The 24,890-nt window shown below is 44.1% G+C and overlaps 1 protein-coding gene across 1 annotated transcript; it reads left to right on the forward strand.

Moving 5' to 3' along the window:
- Window positions 1-8,354: 8,354 nt before the first annotated feature.
- glod5 (glyoxalase domain containing 5) lies at window positions 8,355-24,452 on the forward strand. The gene is made up of 4 exons (XM_078210368.1): window positions 8,355-8,650; window positions 16,421-16,564; window positions 19,612-19,767; window positions 22,993-24,452. The coding sequence occupies exons 1-4, from the start codon at window positions 8,591-8,593 to the stop codon at window positions 23,119-23,121; spliced, it is 489 nt and encodes a 162-aa protein (XP_078066494.1). The 5' UTR covers window positions 8,355-8,590; the 3' UTR covers window positions 23,122-24,452.
- The last annotated feature ends 438 nt before the right edge of the window (window positions 24,453-24,890 follow it).

Consider the following 24,890-nt stretch of genomic DNA (forward strand, 5'->3'; position numbering starts at 1 on the left):
CTCCACATCCTGATGTACGGACCAATCAACACTTCAGAGTAGCAACTCACCTCACCTCTATAAACGCCCAACTCCTCAACCAGCATTTGCAGCAGGGCCCTTTCATCCTGCCCTCGAATGAAAAAGTAACAAATTCTGTTGGTCCGTCTGCTTGTGTTGCCCGTGCAGTGAGCTTAAAATCACACAGGCAATGTTTAATTTGGGTCAATTGGTATTTTAAACCCCTTAATTACGTCCCATGTTGTTGGTGGGTGCGCAGCCAATCAACGCCTGCGCCCGCTAAGTGAATATCGCAGGAGTGCAGGATGATGGCATCATGCACTATTTCACAGTGTACCAGGTTGTGTGTGTCCCCGTCCGCTCACAGTGAAATTCCCCCCAAATATCTTTGTTTCATGCCTGACGGGCGTGTGCCCATCGTGCTGCTCTGACACAGTGATACTCCAGTGGCTGCAACACAACTGGTGGACTTACAGTGATGGAAAATGCAGATAGCCTTGGAGGATGGTTTCAAACAACTCTTGCTAAACGCTTGTCTGCAAACTGCATCATCTTGGCATGACACAGAGGCAGGAATGGGTGGATGAATCCAGTCTTCCTCACAGTGTACAGCAGATTTATGCTCCATGGAACTATTGCCACTCCAGCAGTGAAGTGCCTCAGTAAGATCATAGGAACATTGGGACAGGAGTAGGCCATTCAGCCCGTCGAGCCTGCTCCACCATTTATTATCAAATCATAGAATCCCTACAGTGCAGAAAGAGGCCATTTGGCCCATCGGGTCTGCAGCGACAACAATCATGCCCAGGCCCTATCCCCATAATCCCACGTATTTACCCTGCTAATCCCCCTGACACTGAGGGGCAATTTAACATGGCCAATCAACCTAACCCACACATTTTTGGACTGTGGTAGGGAACCAGAGCACCTGGAGGAAACCCACGCAGACATGGGGAGAACATACAAATTCCACGCAGTCACCCGAGGCCGGAATCGCTGTGAGATAGCAGTGCTAACCACTGTGCCACCATGCCGCCTGTTATGATCATGGCTGATTGCACATTTTAATGCTTTTTATACCCACTAAACCCATAATCCTTTACATTATTAGCATTCAGAAATCTATCAATCTCTGCTTTAAACATACTCAGTAACTGAGCTTCCACAGTCTGCTAGGCAGAGAATTCCAAAGATTCACAATCCTCTATGCAAAGAAATTTCTCCTCATCTCGGTCCTAGGTGTTATCCCACTTATTTTGAAATTTACCCTCTAGTTCTACACTCCCCAATCAAGGGAAACATCTTACCTGCATCTGCCCTGTTTATTCCTTCAACTATTTTGTAAGTTTCAATGAGATCACCTCTCATTCCTCAAAACGCTAGGAAATACAGACCCCGTTTGCTCAATCTCTCTTCATAAGACATTCCTGCAGCCCGGAACAAGTCTGATGAACCTTTGTTACACTCTCTCTGTGGCAATAATATCTTTCCTGCGGTAAAGGGGCCAAAGCTGCACACACTACTCCAGGTGGGGTCTAACAAGCTCCTATACAATTGAAGCAAGAAGTCTCTACTCCTGTACTCAAATACTCCTCCAATAAAAGCGAACATTCCATTAGCTTTTCAATAGCTTGCTGCATCTGCAATCTAACCTTCAGTGATTTATGGACAAGGACACCCAGGTCTCTTTGTACATCCACACTTTCTAATTTCTCACTATTTAGGGAACACTCTGCACATCTGTTCCTTTTACAAAAGTGGATTATCTCACATTTTCCACATTATGGGTGGGATTTTACGGCCTCACTCATCCCCAAACACTAACATCCCACCTGAGCTCAATGGGTCTTCCCATTGTCCGCCCCTCACCCGCTCCAATTCCCCTGGCAGGCGGGATGGTAAAACTCCAGCATATATTCCATCTGTCATGTCCTTGCCCACTCACCAAGTCTGTTCAAATCTTACTGTCGCCTCTTTACCGCTTCCTCACAACACACATTACAACCGAGCTTTGTATCATCTGTGAACTTGGAAATATTACATTTGGTCCTTACATACAAATCATTGATATCTATTGTAAACAGCTGGAATCCAAGTACTTACAATATCCCGTTAGTTACAGCCTGCCAAAGTGAGAATGACCTATTTATTCCTACTCTTTTTTACTGCCTGTTAGACAGTCCTCAATCCGTGACACGATGTTACCTCCTACCCCATGTGCTTTTATTTTGCTAACTAAGCTCCTTTTGGGGACTTCATCAAAAGTCTTCTGAAAGTCCAGTATACTACATCCATCAACTTTCCTTGATCAATTTTGTCAGTAACATCTTCAAAAATCTCCAACATGTTTGTCAAATATGATTTTCCATTTGTAAATCCATGCTGACTATGCCCAATCAGATCATGGGACGGCACGGTGGCACAGTGCCAGGTACCCGGGTTCGATTCCTGGCTTGGGTCACTGTCTGTGTGGAATCTGCACGTTCTCCCTGTGACTCCGTGGGTTTCCTCTGGGTGCTCCGGTTTCCTCCCACAGTCCGAAAGATGTGCTGGTTAGGTGCATTGGCCATGCTAAATTCTCCCTCAGTGTACCCGAACGGGAGCCGGAGTGTGGCAACTCGGGGATTTTCACAGTAACATCATTGCAGTGTTAATGTAAACCTACTTGTGACACTAATTAAAAAATGAGTGTATGTGGCTATTTATCACAACCTTTATAACAGATTCCCGCATTTTCCCTACCACTGATGTAAGGCTATCAGTTCCCTGTTTTCTCTCTCCCTCCCTTCTTAAATAGTGGGGTGACATTTGCTAGCTGCCAAGCTTCATGAATGTTCCAGAATCTATAGAATTCTGGAAGATGATCATCAGTGCATCCACCATTTCTATAGCAACCTCTTTCAACACTCTGGGTCCATAGCTTCCAGGTGTCCCAATTTTGCATTTGGAGGGGACCCCAATGATGCTCCGGAGAATTCCTCCAGGAAGTTCCCATGTAAGGGTTTACCCAGCAATAGCCCAGAAGAGCTAACTTGCTCTGGACAATTGCGCTGGGCTGGGAGCCATCGACAGAAATGATTTAAATCACGAACTTCGGTGCTTCGGCCAATTTTACCCTGATCGCTATTCTGAAAGAGTGAGAAGGAAAAAATCACTTCCAACTCTAAACACCCAGACTCAGCTCCACAGGGGACCCACCACATGAACCTCCGTCCAGTCAGGCACCCCTCCCTGTCTGCAAACTCCTCCCAGCCCAATCCCCAACTCCAGCTCCGGCTCTGGCCCAGTACAATATCATATCCCCTCTTCAAATCCATCTCCGGTCTGAAACCACTCCCACCCCAAACTCTGAGCTGTGGTCTGAACCCCCCCACCACCCCCCGAACCCCTTGCTGTGGCTCTGTTCTGACCCCTGCCTCCCAGCTTCAAACCTCTGCCGACCTGACCTCATCTCCGGCCCAGGACACCACCCCCTACCCCTACCCAGCCCCGGTACAACCTCCACCCACCCACCCCCACCCCCCAGCCCTGATCTGAGCATCCTGTACCTCTGGCTCCGGTCCAACGCCCACCAATCTCTGCGACACCCACACTCCCAACTCTGTTCCAGGACACCCCCCCACTGACTCTGTTGCAGGACACCCCCCACCCCCACTGCTCATCCCCACCTTCTCCTATTCGGTTCCCCTTGCCCTGGTAAACCACTTACCAGTGAAATGTACCTGCTCCCTCATCCCTTTAAACATCCCATTACAGCAGCTACTGCTGTATAAAGGGGGAGTACCTCACTGCTTTGAACCCCAGTTGCTGCACACCGATGCTGCCGGGGGTGTGCTGCACAGTCTCTCCCAGCCTGAGTTTGGGATGTTGGGTGAAACAGGAGCTGTGCAATTTCAGCAAGGGTAAGCCTGTCGAGAATGACAACCCGACAGAGATTGTCATCCTGTGGAAGTTACAAAGAGCAAAGAACAAAGAAAATTACAACACAGGGACAGGCCCTTCGGCCCTCCAAGCCTGCACCAACCATGCTGCTTCTCTGAACTAAAACCCCCTATCCTTCTGTGGACCATATCCCTCTACTCCCATCCTATTCATGTATTTGTCAAGATGCCCCTGAAAAATCGCGATGGTATTTGCTTGCACTACCTCCCCCAGCAGCGAGTTCCAGGCAACCACCGCCCTCTGTGTAAAAAACTTGCCTTGTACATCCCTTTGAACCTTGCCCCTTGGTAATTGACTCTTCCATCCTGGGAAAAAGCTCTGACATTCCATTCTGTTCATGCCCATCATAATCTTGTAGACTTCTATCAGGTTGCCCCTCAATCTCTGTAGTTCCAGTGGGAACAAACAAAGTTTCTCCAACCTCTCCTCATAGTTAATGCCCTCCATACCAGGCAACATCCTGGTAAATATTTTCTGTTGCCTCTCCAAAGCCTCCCCATCCTTCTGGTAGTGTGGCAACCAGAATTGAACACTATATTCCAAGTGCGGCTTAACTCAGGTTCTGTAAAGCTGCAACATGACTTGCCAATTTTTAAACTCAATGCCCCGGCCGATGAAGGCAAGCATGCTGTATTCCTTCTTGACTACCTTCTCCACCTGCGTTGCCACTTTCAATGACCTATGTACCTGTACACCCAGATCCTTCTGCCTATCAATATTCACAAGGGTTCTGCCATTTACTGTATATTTCCCTTCTATATTAGACCTTCCAAAATGCATTACCTCACATTTGTCCGGATTAAACTCCATCTGCCATCTCTCCACCCAAGCCTCCAACCGATCTATATTCTGCTGTATCCTCTGACGGTCCTCATCGCTATCCCACCAACCTTTGTGTCTGCAAACTTACTAATCAAACCAGTTACATTTTCCTCCAAATGATTTATATATACTACAAACAGCAAAGGTCCCAGCACTGATCCCTGAGGAATGCCACTGGTCACAGCCCTCCATTCAGAAAAGTACCCTTCCACTGCTATGCTCTGTCTTCTATGACCGAGTCAGTTCTGTATCCATCTTGCCAGCTCACCTCTGATCTCGTGCAACTTCATCTTCTGTACCTGTTTGCCATGAGGGACCTTGTCAAAGGCCTTATTAAAATCTATGTAGGCAACATCTGCTGCCCTACCCTCATCAATCATCTTCATCACTTCCTCGAAAAACTCGATCAAGTTAGTGAAACACAACCTCCCCTTCACAAAACCATGTTGCCTCTAGCTAATACATCCACTTATTTCCAAGTTGGAGTAAATCCTGTCTTGAAGAATCCTCTCCAATAATTTCCCTACCACTGACATAAGGCTCACTGGCCTGTAATTACCTGGATTATCCTTCTGAAACAAAGGAAGAACCTTACGGGCTATCAGGTCCTGGTGATTTATCAACTTCCATTCTCATTAATTTCTTGAATACAACCTTCTTACTCATACTAATTTCTTTCAACTCTGCATTCTCCATAGTCCCTTGGATCTCTATACCTGGGAGATTTCCTGTATGTTCCTTAGTGAAAAGAGACACAAAGTAATTGTTTAGCTTCTCTGCCATTCCTCTATTCCATATTCTGAATTTCAAGAGGCTATAGATTTCAGCAATGACCTGCTGTGAAAGTCTGAGCATCCAGAGACACTGTTGCTCTGTCATGTTGAGAAACATGATCCTCTGTGTCTGTAGCCCATGTGTTGAAATTATCACCTCTGCCAAGGTAGAGCTCAATGTCCATCTCCTTTATCCTCTGGAACAGCACATGGTGAAGGAGAAGATAGCTTACACTGTTGTTGCTGTTGTTCCTGGTGCTGTTGTGATGGTGCATAAGCTGTTCCGATGCTGCAGTGAAGACTGACAGAAGGGAAGTCAGATCAAGGTGAATAAAATCCAAAATAATAGAAACAAAGTCTTGGAAATTACCTACACAATACGCACTGCTGCCTCACAGCGCCAAGGACCCAGGTTTGATTTCCGACTTGGATCACTGTCTGTGTGGAGTCTGCACATTCTCCCCGTATTTGCATGGGTTTCCTCCGGGTGCTCTGATTTCCTCCCACAGTCTGAAAGATGTGCTGGTTAGGTGCATTGGCCATGCTAAATTCTCCCTCGGTGTACCTGAACAGGTGCCGGAGTGTGGAGATTTTCACAGTAACTTCATTGCAGCATTAATGTAAAGTTTAAAAAGTTTATTTATTAGTCACAAGTAAGGCTTGCATTAACACTGCAATGAAGTTGCTGTGAAATTCCCCTCATTGCCACACTCCGGCACCTGTTCGGGTCAATGCACCTAACCAGCACGTCTTTCAGACTGTGGTAGGAAACCAGAGCACCTGGTGAAAACCCATGCAGACATGGGGAGAATGTGTAAACTCCACAGAGACAGTGGCCCAAGCCAGGAATCAAACCTGGGTCCCTGGCGCTGTGGGGCAGCAGTGCTAACCATTGTGCCACCATGCCACCCAAGCCTACTTGTGACAATAACAAATAAATAAATAAAACTCAGGTAATCCGCTTGCTGGTAATTAAAGGTACAATGTTGGGGTAATGTCAGAATTAATGGTCACTTAACGTATTTAAATTACAGGCCTACCATCGCCACAGTGGTTTCCCATTCCCTCCCAATGCATTCTGGAAAGAAACAGGGTGTAAAAAGACAGTTGTGGCACAGTGGTTAGCACCGCTGCCTCACAGTGCCAAGGACTTGGGTTCGATTCCCGCCTTGGGTTACTGTCTGTGTGGAGTCTGCACATTCTCCCCATGTCTGCATGGTGTTATACATCTTTAATTTAAACACTTTCCAAGCATTCCAGTTTAAAGAGACAAACAGGGACAGTAATTCAATTATTTCTTTATTTAACACTTCTAGTGCCAACTCGAACATGAACAGTTGCAACTCATTAATTCTTTACTGAACTTTAACTCTAACTGAACATCAACTTTCAACTGAACTTTAACTCTTAAAATGGACTTTAACTCTAACTGAACATCAATTTTAACTATTTAACCGAAAATAGATACTACCGAGTTAGGAAAACCTTGGCCAAGAAATATCCTTGATGTAGAATCTACCTTCTTGTTCTCTCTTAAGTCTCCTTCAGGGTATAAGGTCTTGATGCGATGGTTGGTCTCTTCCGAGTTATCGCTGCCAAACAAAGAACTCACATGTCTTTTATCCACAATTCTCCACTTGCTCCCGGAAGATCCTCTGTCATCCAGCTAATTGTGTAACCAGAAATCGATCATAAAGCTTGAACATCCAGTGAAATTACTTTTGAACGAAGCCATGACACTTAGTTCATTTTACAAGTCCCATGCATAGCAGCCATAAAAATTGGAGCCACAATATCTCAGTTAATGTAAACAACTTCCCTGATCTGACCAACACTGGAAACTTCAGATCACAGTTCCCAGACCAGAGCCTCTTTACGACCTGCACCTGGTTTTAATCTACAAGTTGACCAAAATTCCCAGCATGCTTCACTCTCAGGCAGAATAGCCATTTTACAACCACTATTGTCAATATTGTTGTTAAATCATTGTTGCAGTCGTTCTTTCTCCATCCACAAAGGGTTTCCTCTGGGTGCTCCAGTTTCCTCCCACATCCAAAAATGTACGTGTTAAGTGCATTGGCTGAAATGCCAATTGCTCCTTAGTGTCCTGGGATGCATAGGTTAGAGGCATTAGTGGGGTTAAGGGGATAGGACCTGAGTGGGATTGTTGTCGGTGCATACTCGATGGGCTGAATGGCCTCCTACTGCATTGTAGGGATTCTATGATCTTCAAGTGGGTCTGGTTATATTTTCTGTATACATCGCTCGAGGGAAAATGGTGCAATGATTCAGACCCAGTGGCAATTTGTTCTGAGGAAACTTCCAACTCAAGACATGTGTACAAGCTCTCCAACTGTGTAACACTGCTACCAACTTCTCAGATCCTTAATGAATGGACCCATGTGTTTTGATGTTAACCAATCCCTTATGTGTGGCTGGTGCCTTGATGTTTAACTACTGAGTAAGCAAAATGAAAAGAAAAATGGAAGAATCATTCTGGGTTTTTAACTTCATTGGTGGATTTAGCCCCACAGCTGCATCCAAACTCACTCTGCCTATTAAAGTGTTATCCTAAATCTCTGGCGTGGAACTAGAATCCACAACCTTTTGACTCAAAGCCAGAGTGCTAGTACAAGTTAAGGAATGGGCTGGGAAGCAATAGGATCTTCAAACGCCAATAGGAAGATGAAAGACGGAGTACTTCATTTGTCTCAGATTGCCAAGGGACCGACCATCCTTTTATTCAGAATTCTCCCGGGTTTTTCCTTCATTTTATTTAAAGCCCCTTGATCTGCTTCCCAGTTAACATTTCTGGCTGATGGAACAAAGGGGAATTGTGAAGGAGTGAGTAACTAACAGTTGACGAAACAAAGATTTGTGAAAACGCAATCAAAATTGGAAAGTTTTCACTGAGCGTGGATCTGGGTAAATGAATGGTGCGCACTCAGTCCCTAACCTGAGATAAGGAAATTAACCGGCTCTTGCATTACGGGAAATACAGTCAGTTTCAGTTCAGGAAGTAACAGCGACCTTCAGCATTTTAATTAAGAAAGATGGCGCTTTTAAAGTGTTTGCTCTCTCGGGGATCGCGTTATCACGGCGTACACCGACAGGTAAATTTATCTCGCATTTCTATTCAATAAAATATTGAGCACAAAGAAGGTCTATCCTTGTCCGTGCGCCGGAACAACACAGTTCACAGTCAGTACATCCCGATCCCGCTGCACATCCTGGTTTTGGGGTCACTGCTGTGTGGGCGGGGAAGTTCTACTTTCGGGTTTGGACTGGGGGCTGTAGTCTTGGCTGTACAAATCCTGGTTTGAGGGTCACTGAATGGGCGGCTCGTGTTTCTTTGTTTGTTCCCAAGTAATAAAACACAAATTGCTGGGAAAACTCAGCAAGTCTGGCAGCATCTGTGGAGAGAGAGAAACACATTTGGATCCAAAGTCCCTTCTTCGGTTACGCTGAGAAAGTGTTGTTTTCCTTTGGGTATAGGTGGTTAAAGGGAGAATAAATAGATGTGTTCAATATCACGAAGGGGTCTGATAGAGTAAATATGGATAAACTGTTTTCAATGGCACTCGAGATCTTAGCCAGAGAACACAGATGTGTGCAGAAGAACTGGAACAGAATATGATCTGGAATGCACTGTCTGAAAGATTGTGGAAGCAGATTCAATAGTAACTTTCCAAAGCAAATTGAATAGACCCTTGAAATTTGCAGGCATGATCTTGTTGAATGGTGAAGCAGACTCAAAGGGCCGAATGGCCTACTTCTGCTCCTATTTTGTATGTTTGTATGTAATGGATAATTCTTTCAATGTGCCAGTTGTCTCCTGTGCTCTGACCTATGATTCAAAGAAGGAAGCAGAAAATGTAGTTAAGTGTTAGATGATGAAATTCTCTTCAGTCAAAGCATTGAGTACAGGAGTTGGGACGTTACAAGATATTGGTAAGGCCACATTTGGAGTACTGCGTACAATTCTGGTCACCATGCTATAGGAAGGATGTTATTAAACTGAAAAGGGTGCAAAAACGATTGACATGGATGTTACTGGGACTGGAATGTTTGAATTTTAGGGAGAGGCTGGATAGGCTGGGACTTTTTTCCCTGGAGCACAGGAGAATGAGCGGTGACCTTAGAAACATAGAAAAACTACAGCACAAACAGGCCCTTCGGCCCCACAAGTTGTGCCGAACATATCCCTACCTTCTAGGCCTAACTATAACCCTCCATCCTATTAAGTCCCATGTACTCATCCAAGAATCTTTTAAAAGTCCCTATTGAGTTTGCTTCCACCACCACTGACGGCAGCTGATTCCACTCGCCCACCACCCTCTGTGTGGAAAAACTTCCCCCTAACGTTTCCCCTGTACCTACCCCCCAGCACCTTAAACCTGTGTACTCTCGCAGCAGCCATTTTCACCCTGGGAAAAAGCCTCTGAGAGTCCACCCGATCTATGCCTCTCAACATCTTATATACCTCTATTAGGTCTCCTCTCATCCTACGTCTCTCCAAGGAGAAAAGACTGAGCTCCCTCAGCCTATCCTCATAAGGCATGCCACTCAATCCAGGCAACATCCTTGTAAATCTCCTCTGCACCCTTTCAATCATTTCCACATCCTTCTTGTAATGAGGTGACCAGAACTGAGCACAGTACTCTAAGTGGGGTCTGACGAGGGTCTTATAAAACTCCTAAACTCAATCCCTCGATTGATGAAGGCCAGCACACCATACGCCTTCTTAACCACCTCCTCCACCTGTTGGGCCGATTTTAGAGTCCTATGGACCCGGACCCCAAGATCCTTCTGATCCTCTACAGTACTAAGAGTCTTTCCCTTTATATTGTACTCCTTCATCCCATTTGACCTACCAAAATGGACCACTACGCATTTATCTGGGTTGAAGTCCATCTGCCACTTCTCCGCCCAGTCTTGCATCCTATCTATGTCCCGCTGTAACTTCTGACATCCCTCCAGACTATCCACAACCCCACCAACCTTCGTGTCCTCGGCAAACTTACCAACCCAACCCTCCACTTCCTCATCCAGGTCATTTATGAAAATGGCAAACAGCAAGGGTCCCAGAACAGATCCCTGGGGCACACCACTGGTGACCAACCTCCATTTAGAAAAAGACCCATCTATACCCACTTTCTGCCTCCTTTGGGCAAGCCAGTTCTGGATCCACAGGGCAGCAACACCTTGGATCCCATGCCGTCTCACTTTTTCTAGAAGCCTTGCATGGGGGACCTTATCGAACGCCTTGCTAAAATTCATATAAACCACATATACTGCTTTCCCTTCGTAAACCTTATAGAGGTTTATAAAATCATGAGGGGCATAGACAAGGTGAATAGCCACGGTCTTTTCCCCAGGGTAGGGGAGTCCAAAACTAAAGGGCATAGATTTAAGGTGAGAGGGAAAAGATTTAAAAGGGACCTAAGGGGCAACTTTTTCACACAGTGAGTGGTGTGTATATGGAATTAGCTGCAGAGGAGGGTTAGAGGTGGGTACAATTACAACATTTAAAAGACATTTGGATAGGTACGTGGCTGGGAAAGGTTTAAAGGGAAATGGGCTAAACGCAGGCAAATGGGACTAGTTTTGTTTAGGAAACCTGGTCAACATGGACAAGTTGGACAGAAGAGCCTGTTTCTGTGCTGTATATCTCTATGATTCTGTGACTAATGTATCTTGTAATGGGATTGGATCATGATTTAAAAAGGAATTGTGGAAGGAGCTGTGAAGGATTGGAGTAGATTGTTTCAGTTGAGAGTTAGATCAGGCATCATATGCCAAATAGTTTCAATTTGTGCTGCCATTTCTATATTCTGTCAATAGCCTTTTTAAAGTCTATCTGTATTGTTAGGGATTTTACCTTTAGAGTATGTTTGGCTTCATGGCTCAGTCACTTAATGTGAACTACCGACCTCTCGATCTAAGCTTATCAAAAGCTTACATTTGTATTTAATATAAAAAAGTCCTTTAAAGAAAGGGTGAAGTGGAGTGACATTGCTGGAGAATGAAGTCAGGTGATAACTATCTTTGTTGAAGAGTTAGGCTTTGAGAAGGAGTTTTAAAGATGTGAAGAGAGTGGAGAGGTTTACGGAGGGGTGATTGGTGAATTAGTGTGGAGGGTAGGTCTATTGTAGCTGAAAGTCCTGCCACCATCCAGTGGAAAGTACAATATAGATACATGAGTATGCCATACAGACTCTGACCAGGAGTATGCCATGATGTGGAGATGCCGGCGTTGGACTGGGATAAACACAGTAAGAGTTTTAACAACACCAAGTTAAAGTCCAACAGGTTTATTTGGTAGCAAATGCCATTAGCTTTCGGAGCACTGCTCCTTCGTCAGATGGAGTGGAAATCTGCTCTCAAACAGGGCACAGAGACACAAGATCAAGTTACAGAATACTGATTAGAATGCAAATCTCTACAGCCAACCAGGTCTTAAAGATACAGACAATGTGAGTGGATCACTAGGAAGTTTTCAAGAGAGGAGGGCACCTGTACAAGAAGGACGGGTCACAACTAAATTGGAAGGGCACGAATATCCTGGCTGGGAGTTTTGCTAGTGCAGTTCGGGTGGGTTTAAACTAATATGGCAGGGGGGTGGGGATCAAAAAATTATGTCTACAAGTGTAGAGGCTGGGGACAAGCTTGGGGCCAGGACAAGGCTGGCAAAGAAGAAGAGCACTCGGGGGAGGATGACCTCACAGGGCCTGGAGGTCTGGAGTGCATCTACTTCAATGCAAGGAGCGTAGCAGGTAAGACAGACGAACTTAGGGCCTTAATGCTTATAAGGAATTTGGATGTGGTTGCGGTGACAGAGACTTGGTTGAAAGAGGGACAGGACTGGCAACTGAATATTCCGGGGTACAAGTGTTGTAGGCGAGACAGAGGAGGGGCCAAAAGAGGTGGGGGAGTAGCAGTATTAGTTAGAGAGCATATTACAGCGGTGCAGAGGGAGGACAATTCAGAAGGGTCGTGTAACGAGTCACAGTGGGTGGAGCTCAGAAACAGGAAGGGCGCAGTCACTATGTTGGGGGTATACTACAGGCCCCCAACAGCCCAAGGGAAGTGGAAGAACAGATATGTCAGGAGATAATGGATAGGTGCAGGAAAAATAGGGTTGTTGTAGTGGGAGACTTCAATTTCCCTGGTATAGACTGGAAATCGTGTAGGGCTGGGAGTCTGAATGGGGAGGAATTTGTAAAATGCATAGAGGAAGGTTCTTTGGAACAATATGTAGATAGCCCGACTAGAGAGGGGGCTATACTGGATCTAGTACTGGGGAATGAGCCCGGTCAGGTCTTCAAAGTTTCGGTAGGGGAACATGTGGCAAATAGTGACCACAATTCTGTTAGCTTTAGGATAGTGATGGAAAAGGATGAGTGGTGTCCCAAGGGTAAGGTGTTGGATTGAGGGAAGGCTAACTTTAGTGGGATTAGGCAGAAATTGGCAGCTGTTGATTGGGAGAGGTTGTTTGAGGGTAAATCCACATCTGGCATGTGGGAGTCTTTTAAGGAACAGTTGTTAGGGCTGCAGGATAGGCATGTGCCTGTAAAAAAGAAGGATAGGAATGGTAGGATTCGAGAACCGTGGATAACCAGGGAAATTGAGGGATTGGTCAAAAAGAAAAGAGAGGCGTACGTTAGGTCCAGGCAGCTAAAAACGGAGGGAGCTCTGGAGGAATGCAAAGAAAGTAGGAAAGAACTCAAACGAAGAATTAGAAGGGCAAAAAGGGGTCACGAAATGTCCTTGGCAGACAGGATTAAGGAGAATCCCAAGGCATTTTATTCATACGTTAGGAACAAAAGGGTTGTCAGGGAAAAAATCGGACCTCTCGGGGACAAAAGTGGGGAATTATGCTTGGAGCCCAAAGAAGTAGGGGAGATCCTAAATGAATACTTTGCGTCGGTATTCACAAAGGAGAGGGATGTGTTGACTGGGAGTGTCTCGGAGGAGAGTGTTGACCTGTTAGAGAAAATCTCCATTACAAGGGAGGAAGTGTTAGGTTTTTAAGGGAATATAAAGACTGACAAATCCCCAGGGCCTGATGGAATCTATCCAAGGCTGCTTAGGGAGATGAGAGATGAAATCACTGGGCCTCTGACGCAAATCTTTGTCTCGTCACTGGACACAGGTGAGGTCCCGGAGGATTGGAGGATAGCTAATGTGGTCCCATTATTTAAGAAGGTAAGGAAGGATAACCCAGGAAATTATAGGCCGGTGAGCTTAACGTCTGTGGTAGGGAAGTTGTTGGAGAGGATTCTTAGAGATAGGATGTATGCGCATTTAGAAAAGAATAAACTCGTTAACGATAGTCAGCATGGTTTTGTGAGAGGGAGGTCATGCCTCACTAACCTGGTGGAGTTTTTTGAAGAAGTGACTAGAATGGATGACGAGGGAAGGGCCGTGGATGTCGTCCAAATGGACTTTAGTAAAGCGTTTGACAAAGTCCCTCATGGTAGGTTGGTGCAAAAGGTTGGATCTCATGGGATAAAGGGGGAGGTGGCTAGATGGGTGGAGAACTGGCTTGGTCACAGAAGACAGAGGATGGTAGTGGAAGGGTCTTTTTCCGGCTGGATGCCTGTGACTAGTGGTGTTCCGCAGGGCTCTGTATTGGGACCTCTGCTGTTTGTGATTTATATAAACGATCTGGAAGAAGGTGTAACTGGGGTGATCAGTAAGTTTGCGGACGACACGAAAATGGCTGGACTTGCAGATCGTGAGGAACATTGTCAGAGGCTACAGAAGGATATAGATAGGCTGGAAATTTGGGCAAAGAAATGGCAGATGGAGTTCAATCCAGATAAATGCGAAGTGACGCATTTTGGTAGAACTAACGTAGGGGGGGAACTATACGATAAATGGCAGAACCATAAAGAGGAGAGGGTCCTGGGTGTGCAAGTCCACAGATCCTTGAGGGTGACGTCACAGGTGGAGAAGGTAGTGAATAAGGCATATGGCATGCTTGCCTTTATAGGACGGGGCATAGAGTATAAAAGTTGGGGTCTGATGTTGCAGTTGTATAGAACGTTGGTTCGGGCGCATTTGGAATACTGCGCCCAGTTCTGGTCGCCACACTACCAGAAGGACGTGGAGGCTTTCGAGAGAGTGCAGAGGAGGTTTACCAGGATGTTGCCTGGTATGGAAGGGCTTAGTTATGAGGAGAGATTGGGTAAACTGGGATTGTTCTCCCTGGAAAGATGGAGGATGAGGGGAGACTTAATAGAGGTGTATAAAATTATGAAAGGCATAGATAGGGTGAACGGTGGGAAGCTTTTTCCCAGGTCGATGGAGAGAGCATTAAGACAGGTTAAAGAGATGTGTATTGTCTCCAGACAGGACAGCCACTCACATTGTTTGTACCTTTAAGACTTGATTAGCTGTAAGTATTCGCATTCCAACCATTATTCTGTAAATTGAGTTTGTGTCTTTATATGCCCTGTTTGTGAACAGAATTCCCACTCACCTGAAGAAGGAGCTTAAGACTCTGAAAGCTTGTGGCTTTTGCTACCAAATAAACCTGTTGGACTTTAACCTGGTGTTGTTAAACTTCTTACTGTGTTTACCCCAGTCCAACGCCGGCATCTCCACATCAGGATTATGCCATACAGACTCTGACCAGGAGTATGCACACAAGCTTTTTCCACTATTTGATGAAATTGTGACTGTTCTGTATTTTAACCACATCCCATCTGGCTTGGCTCCATATCACTTTATAACTTTTTCTAATAAAAATCTATTACTCTCTGATTTAAAATGAGTAACTGAACTGTTAGTTTTTGTGAGTGAATTCCATATTTCTAATACTCTTTATATGAAGAAGTGTTTCCCAACTCTTCTCTGAACTGGTCAGGCTCTTAATTTAAGGTGATGTGCTCTTTTCCTTGATTATCAATGTTTTCTTGATTCAAGGTGGGTGACCTCACCTGCTATGAAATCCATCTGCCAGAATGCTACTTATTTAATCTATCAAAGTCTTTTTGTAATTGATGCTTCCATCTGCACTACTTACCTTACCAATAATCTTTGTGTAATCGGCAAACTTGGATGAAAGGCTCTCTGTTTGTTGTCTAAATCAGTGCGAAATGTAGTCAATAGTGAGGCCCCCAGTACAGGTCATTGTAAGGCACCACTAGTCACTTCCTGCTAGTTCGAATGCACACCCTTTCTCCCAACTCTGACTCGTTATTGAATGCTTTCTGAAAATCCATATAAACGACATCCATAGATATTCCCCTTTTTACGACCTTAGTTCTTTGCAGAAAATGAATCAGTCAGATTTGTTGGACACCATCTGCCCTCTGTAAATCTATGTTGGATTTCTCTCTTCAGCTTCAATTCTCCATGTGGTCAATCACTTTGTCCTCAATTATAGATTACAATAATTTCCTGATGACAGATGTTAGACTAGTGGATTTTTAATTCCATGGTTTCTCTCACATTCTTTAACATTTCCTTGGACAGATTTCCTTGATATGCAATCACCTTTCTTAACGTTGACCAAAATCCCCCTACGCTTGTTAGTGTGGCTTTTCATGGAAGTGTTTAACCCGATGATACCGGCTTTGTCTCACTCTGGATAGTGAGGTTTAAAAGTGGATTTCCGCTGTCCATGACTGGGATTCAAAACTTGGTTCCCTGCTTCATAGTTAAATCTATTTCATTCAACAACAGTTTGGGCACATGAACCCTGAAGATATAATAATTCTTCAAGATGCATTGTTACAAGGGTGCTTAACTGAATGTAGTTATTGTGCGGACCATCTATTGTCCATATCTAAGGTAAAAAATGGTGTATTGAAACACAGTTTTATCACAGCAATTTTATTCATTTTGTTTTCTAATATCCATTTATTATGTAGTGTTTGATCCAGTTCAGCCAAAAGTATACTACCCCACCAATCCAGATCAACAGTTTGGATCATCTCGTTCTGACAGTAAAGAGCATTGAAGATACTGTGGCATTCTACTCTCAAACCTTAGGGATGAAAGTTGTCATTTTCAAGGTAAAATCACACTTCTACAGGTTTACTTGTTTTTTTTTTCTTGGCAAGTAATAGACTCTCAACAAGTCTTGATTTTTTTTTAATAAAGTCAAATAAATTGAAAACATTTAGGGAGGCTCTTCCACCAGTTCACTCTCACTGTCTTGGAAATGTTTCACTTGCTAGGTGATCCTTTGCTTTGATATCTTAACCATCAGAGTGGGTGGAGGGGCATAGCTTGGCATAAGAGGCATGGCAGGTCATAAGGTGGGTAGGGGGCATGAGGTGGTATAGATGGGGCAAGGGAAGTGTGTCGAGGCTGAGGAATGGGGGCTGGCACAAAGTCCCATAGCTCCAAGACAGGCCCTTTAAACAGGCTGCATCAGCTTCCCCGGTGGTTGACTCTGACCTCTTCCGTGGGTTAGCTGGCCTGACTTCAGTCCACATCTGCTACTCCCCCACCCCGCCTACAACGTGAATGAAGACCCAACATTTGGTGGCACTTTCTCCTAAGGCAGGTGAGCTGAGCTGGAATTTTTTGCGACTTTCCCTACCAACTGATGAAGATACATGTCTTAGTATCTTGCTCCGTGAAGACAGACACAGAATTCCTCCCAGAAATACCAAAGCACTGGAGGATAAGTGATAATGAGGAATTGAAAGAAATTGGTCTAAAAAAAATAGTAGTACTGGAGAAATGAATGGAACTGAAATGGATGTTGGGAAAAATGTAATATTTCCAAGTGTGCTGATGACACAAAACTAGTGGAATGTGTGCAGTGAGGAGGATGCTAAAAGGACTTAGGTGGGTTGTAAGTTGGCAATGACATGACAGATAGAATATAATGTTGAAAAATGTGAAACTACCTACTTTGGTAGGAAAAACAGAAATGGAGAATATTTCTTAAATGGTGAGAGATTGGGAAGTATTGATGTTCAAAAGAATCTGGGTGTCCTTGTTCACGAGTCACTGAAATTTAACATGCAGATACAGCAAGCCATTAGAAAGAAAAATGCTTTATTGACCTTTATTGCAAGAGGGCATATGTACAGGAGTAATGATGTCCTGCTGTACTTGTATAGAACCTTGGTGAGACTGCACCTAGAATATGATGTACATTTTTGGTCTCCTTACCAAAGGAAGAATATACTTGCTATAGAATATGTGCAATGAACTCTCACCAGGCTGATTCCTGGGATGACGGTACTGTCCTCTGATGAGAGTTTGAGAAGACTGGGCTAGGGTTTGGAAGAATGTGAGGTGATCTCATTAAACATACAATATTCTTACAAGGCTTGACAGGGTGGATGCAGGAAGGATGTTTCCTCTGGCTGAAGAGTCTAGAACAGTAAGAAGTCTCACAACACCAGGTTAAAGTCCAACAGGTTTATTTGGTAGCAAATACCATAAGCTTTCGGAGCAATGCTCCTTCGTCAGATGGAGTGGTCTCTGTTCTCAAACAGGGTCTAGAACCAGGGACTCAGTCACATGATAAGGGGTAGGCCATTTAAGACTAAAATTCAGAGGTAATCTTCATTCAGAGGGTGGCATATCTTTGGAATTCTCTACCTCAGATTGATCCATTTCTGGATATTAAAGATATCAAGGAAAATGGGGATCGTATAGGAAAATGGTGTTGAGGTAGATGCTCAGCAGTTGAATGGTGGAGCAGGTTTGAGGGGCTGAATAGCCTACTCCTACTCCTCTGTTCCCATTGTTATGACCGTAATAGATGTTAATTATTGACAAACCAAATCCCAAAGGGAAATTTGTCTTCTCCATATCCTTTTACATGTATTCTGAAAATGAGAAGAAAACATACTAACCTCAGGAGCATGGAATCCAGGAACATTCTTTGGATTTGAAAATTAAAAGTGAAAGGTTTATTGATGAGAAAATAAAACTTAAACATATAAGGTTACAATTACAAAACATTCCCCCAAAAAGACTCATTATTTGGTCAAACCCACAAGTAAGCACCATCCAAGAACCACTCCCTTGTAGATGTTTAACTCTAGAAATATTACACGTAGGCAAGGCTGTTGTCTCTTTAATAAGGCATACCACACAACCTCTCAAACTCCCTTCCGTTCTTCCTAGAGTTCCGAACACTGCCTTTTTGCAGCCTCAAGACTGGATGGCTGATTCAAACTGCTTCCAGCCCAGAGCTATTCCCAGCAGGTCTTCCTCACACATCCAACCCCTAAGCTCTCAACATTTCACCTTCAATGGCCTCCGTACTTTGCCTCTATGTTTCCATTGTCCTCTTCACTTCTTTGAACTTAACTTGCGAAAGGTTTTCATATTTTGGATGTTTTTCTGTGGCCTCCACTCTCAGATCAAATAAAATTGAATAACCTCTTATTTACTTATGAAACTGTTATAAGCTGAAAATACCTTTTACTCCCTGTTGAAACTTAACAGCTGAAAATGATAGATACTTAGATATCTCCTGATGCAAATTTCTAGACCTAGCTTATTTACTTATAAACCCTTTGAGCTGGAAAATCTCCTTATGAATGCATGCAACTGGCACTCATGGCTCTGGAGTAGAAGTTCATTTATTCATTTACAGGATGTGGGTGTCACTGGCTGGGCCAGCATTCATTGCCCATCCCTAACTGTTGTCCATTTTGGAGGGCATTTGAGAATCAACCACATTGCTGTGGCTCTGGAGTCACATGTAAGCCAGACCAGGTAAGGGTGGGAGATTTTCTTCCCTAAAGGACACTAGTGAACCAGATGGGCTTTTCTGACAATTGGCAATGGTTTCAAGGATACAATTAGACTTTTAATTCCAGATATTTATTGAGTACAAATTCACCATCTGCCATGGTGGGATTTGAACTCAGGTCCCCAAATCTTGTCCTGGGTCTCTGGATTACAAGTCTAGTGAAAATAGCATTACACCACTGCCTCAGCTTAGTCCCTGGCTAGTTGAACCCGTGACCTTCTGAATTAGAGGCAAGAGTATTATCATTGAGCCAAGGTTGTCACTTTGTTCTTTGAAAAAATTTCAAGAATGCTGATTAAATATGTTTTTATGTTAATGAATCCTTTAAAACAGGGCAACCGCAAGGCTCTCTCCTTTGGGAATCAGAAATTCAACCTGCATGAAGTCGGGAAAGAATTTGAACCAAAAGCGCACAAACCTACAGCAGGATCCATAGATCTGTGTTTGATTACAAAAACGCCATTAAGTCAAGTGATTGAACATCTTAAGGTTAGTCAAACAGTATTTTATATGTGTGCAAAGGAAACTTGAAAGTTTCGAGGTATGAGAGAGAGCCTCATTACTCTAAATGCCTGGGAGATGCTCTAAAGTTTAAAATGGCCACAGGTATGGAGAAGGTTCTTGGGGGAAGGTTCCCTTTACTGTGAAGTCCATGCACCACCTCGAGAGCTTGAATCCTTGAATGTGCTGCTTGAATGGACACTCTGGAGATGTAAAAAAGTGTAAACAAAATAACAGAAATGTTGTTTTCAAATTGGAAGTCATTTTTTGTTTATGTATGTCCTGTATGAGTTGGCCACATTAAGGTAGTAAGCTTTTCAATAAATTATTACCAGTAGGAAACAAACATCAGAAATAAAGTTATAACTCTAACCTATTTTGAAGCATTGGACTGCTGTCATTTGCTTTTGGAAAACCTGATGGGAGTAGGACTAACAGAGTAAGAAGTTCACCATTTTACTGTCAGTCTGAATGTGTTGCAAAGTGTCTCATTATATATCAATGAAATATTTCAAAGGCTCAATGCAAGCAGGAATCCTGCCTACTATTTTTCCTGATACCATGAAATGTTGCTGGGGAAAACATGATTGAAGTGTATATGAAGATGAAACGTTTTAGTAGTTATAGTTGCACAAGACTCTGGGCGAAATTCTCTGGCCTCCCCTCGGTGTTTTTCTTGGTGGGGGGAGGCAGCACACCGTTCACTGGCGGCAGAATTGTCTGGTACTGCAGCTGTCAATGGGAATTCCCATTGAAGCCACCTCAGCGGGAAACCCACGGGAGGGAGTGGGCTGCCGGTGGGAGCAGAGAATCCCAGCTCTGGCATGAATATGAATATGGTTTATATGGAGTAAGGGGAAATATGAAGACATAAGGCAGCAAATTGGAAGGAGGTAGTCTCGGGGAAATGTACTGAAGAGAGGTGGCAGTTTTTCAAGGAATGTCTGTCTAGAGTTCTACAGGACAACGTTCCAAGCAGACAGGGAGGAGTTGGTAGGTTAAAGGAACCGTGGTGCATGAAAGCTGTGCGGGACCTAGTCGAGAAGAAAAGGAAAGCATACAAAAGGTTCAGAGAGCTTGGCGAAGATAGGGATCTAGATGAGTATATGGCTTGTAGGAAGGGACTAAAGAAGGAAATTAGGAGAGCCAGAAGGGGTCACGAGAAGGCGTTGGCAGGTAGGATTAAGGAAAACCCTAAGGCGTTCTATAAATATGTGAAGAGTAAAAGGATGAGACGTGAAGGAATAGGGCCTATGAAAGGTGAAGGAGGGAAAGTCTGTACGGAACCAGTAGAAATGGCAGAGGTGCTTAATGAGTATTTTGCCTCGGTTTTCACAGAGGAGAAGGACCTGAGTGGATGTACTGCGGGCTTGCGGTGGACTGAAAAGATTGAGTATGTGGACTTTAACAAAGAGGTTGTGCTGGAATCTTTGAATGGCATCAAGATAGATAAGTCGCTGGGTCCAGATGGGATGTACCCCAGGTTACTGTGGGAAGTGAGGGAAGAGATTGCAGAGCCTCTGGCGATGATCTTTGCGTCGTCGATGGAGACAGGAGAGGTGCCGGAGGATTGGTGGATTGCGGATGTGGTTCCTATTTTCAAGAAGGGGAATAGGGATAGCCCAGGAAATTACCGACCGGTGAGTCTAACCTCAGTGGTTGGTAAACTGATGGAGAAGATCCTGAGGACAAGATTTATGAGCATTTAGAGAGGTTTAGTATGCTCAAGAATACTCAGCATGGCTTTGTCAAAGGCAGATCGTGCCTTACGAGCCTGGTGGAGTTCTTTGAAAATGTGACTGAACACATTGACGAAGGGAAAGCGGTAGATGTGGTTTATATGGATTTTAGCAAGGCGTTTGACAAGGTCCCCCATGCAAGGCTTCTAGAAAAAGTGAGAGGGCATGGGATCTAAGGGGCTGCTGCCCTGAGGATCCAGAACTGGCTTGCCCAAAGGAGGCAGAGAGTGGGTATAGATGGGTCTTTTTCTAAATGGAGGTCGGTCACCAGTGGTGTGCCCCAGGGATCTGTTCTGGGACCCTTGCTGTTTATCATTTTCATAAATGACCTGGATGAGGGAGTAGAGGGATGGGTTGGTAAGTTTGCCGAAGACACGAAGGTTGGTGGGGTTGTGGTTAGTCTGGAGGGATGTCAGAAGTTACAGAGGGACATAGATAGGATGCAAGACTGGGCGGAGAAGTGTCAGATGGACTTCAACCCAGATAAATGCGTAGTGGTCCATTTTGGCAGGTCAAATGGGATGAAGGGGTACAATATAAAGGGAAAGACTCTTAGTACTGTAGAGGATCAGAAGGACTCTAAAATCGGCCCCGCAGGTGGAGGAGGTGGTTAAGAAGGCGTATGGTGTGCTGGCCTTTATCAATCGAGGGATTGAGTTTAGGAGTCCGGGGATAATGATGCAGCTATATAAGACTCACGTCAGACCCCACTTGGAGTACTGTGCTCAGTTCTGGTCGCCTCATTACAGGAAGGATGTGGAAAAGATTGAAAGGGTGCAGAGGAGATTTACAAGGATGTTGCCTGGATTGAGTGGCATGCCTTATGAGGATAGGCTGAGGGAGCTCGGTCTTTTCTCCTTGGAGAGACGTAGGATGAGTGGAGACCTAATAGAGGTATATAAGATGTTGAGAGGCATAGATCGGGTGGACTCTCAGAGGCTTTTTCCCAGGGTGGAAATGGCTGCTACAAGAGGACACAGGTTTAAGGTGCTGGGGGGTAGGTACAGGGGAAATGTTAGGGGGAGGTTTTTCACACAGAGGGTGGTGGGCGAGTGGAATCGGCTGCCGTCAGTGGTGGTGGAGGCAAACTCAATAGGGTCGTTTAAGAGACTCCTGGATGAGTACATGGGACTTAATAGGAAGGAGGGTTATAGTTAGGCCTAAAAGGTAGGGATATGTTCGGCACAACTTGTGGGGCCGAAGGGCTTGTTTTGTGCTGTAGTTTTTCTATGTTTCTATGTTCTATGAATGACCAGAGAATTCCGGCCTCTGCCTCGTTTCCATCATTCTCACTTCTACTTGCCCTGTATCACAATCTTCATATCACTGAATATGAGTTTACAGGAAGTGAGATGTGAATTTACTTTATGAGCAACTCAGATAATGAAGATTAGCCATGTTTGTCATTGTTTATATGTCTTGTAGAAATGTAGGTGATAATGATTTCCAGTGAATCTTGATATTTTAAATACAGATATGTGGAGTCAACATTGAAGAAGGTCCTATTGAGCGAACTGGTGCAGTGGGTCCAATCACCTCTGTCTACTTCAGAGACCCAGACAATAATCTGATCGAAGTCTCCAATTACAACTCCGACCAATAACGAAGACTACAGCAAGCAGAGACTAAATCTATATGAAAATGAAATCTATAAAATGAACTGATCTAACTGATTGTTATCGTCATAGAATCATTGAATCTCCATAGTACAGAGGGAGGCCATTCGGACCATTAAGTGTGTACCAACGGCTGTTGTTTACATTTGTCGAGCTCTCATTGATTTCCAAATACCTTTCATATCTGGAATGTACTAGCTTAGTGGTTTTATAAAAAAGGGCGGCATGGACAAGTTGAGCCGAAGGCCTGTTTCCATGCTATAAACCTCTATGACTCTATGTATATGTTTTATCTCCTCATAAGATTAGAAAATGGTTGCAATCTACAAGAAAAAGTAACTCCCTCAGAGTTCATTTTGAATTAGTACATTTCAAAACAGTAACCTTTAAAATAGGTTATAATAATACTGTCATGATCTTTTCCGTTGCACTAATCGATTTCACAAAATTGTGAACAGTCTATCTCACTGTGGAAAGGTATTCCGTTCCCTGCTGGAGAACAGCAACCAATAAGCCACTCAGCCGAAATAGTTGTTGGATGAGGAAAAGAAAAGTCAATACATCTGTAACATGGAAGAACACTCAAAAAAAGCAAAATACTGCGGATGCTGGAAATCTAAAATAAAAACACAAAATCCTAGATAAGCTCAGCAGGACTGGCAGCATCTTTGGGAGGGAAACCTTTAACGTTTTGAGTCTGTATGACTCTTTTTCTTTAGAGATGAAGAGGGATAGAAATGTGATGGATTGTATAGTTGGAGAGGAGGAGGGAGAAGGTGGAGAATAGTAGAAGGTCATGGACACAAGAAAAAAAGAGTGTGAATGATGGCATTAAGGGCTAAAGATGCTGTTAGTGGCATAAAGATAAGATAATAGAATGTGTTAACAGGAGAACCAAGGTCAGTGTTCAGTGAAAGCAAAACTAAAAAACAAGTGACAGATAGTCCTGTTGGGGGTGGGGGGAGGCATGGTTTGCATTGGGACAAACAAACAAACCAAAAAACAAAAGGAGTCAAGATGGAAGTGAAAGTTTACTGCCTAAAGTTGTTGAACTCAGTGTTGAGTCCAGAAGCCTGTAATGTTGCCTAATCAGAAGATGGAAGTGTAGTTCCTCCAGTTTGCGTTGGGCTTCAGTGGAGCATTGCAGCAGGCAAAGGATGGACATGTGGGCATGAGAACAAGATGGTGAGTTGAAATGGCAAACAACAGGAAGATTGGGTCATGCTTTTGGACTGAGTGAATGTGTTCCGCAAAGCTGTCACTCAGACTGCGTTTAGTCTCCCCGATGTAGAGGAGACCGCTTTGGGGGCAGTGAATATAGTTAACCGAAATGAAGTGAAATGCTGCTTCAACTGAGAGCAATGTTTGCGCCATTGGGCAGTGAGGAGGGAGGAGATAAAGGAATGAAACTGGTAGCTGTTGACTCCATCTCTTGGACAACTCCTTGCTTGTAAAAGAGCAGAACAACATCTCCTCCCCTACCAAATTCCCAGAGTTAAGCAATCTACTTCACTGCACTCTGTCCAGCTGCACTTTTGTGCTACTTGATAACCAAAGTATTTTTCAAAGATTTAAAAATATTGCAAATGACCACAGGCTTACAGGGTCCTAGCTTCCTTTGACAATCCAGCCCCAATGACTCTATAAACTTGGGTTAATTCCTTTTTAGGACAACGTGTCCAAGTTTGTTCTCCTCACAAGGAGAGTGATTTTGAGACTTTGTAAAGGAAGCGGAGGAGAACCACTAGATTAATTT

The sequence above is a fragment of the Mustelus asterias genome, chromosome 4 (genome assembly GCF_964213995.1).
Source record: "Mustelus asterias chromosome 4, sMusAst1.hap1.1, whole genome shotgun sequence".
NCBI lineage: Eukaryota > Metazoa > Chordata > Chondrichthyes > Carcharhiniformes > Triakidae > Mustelus > Mustelus asterias.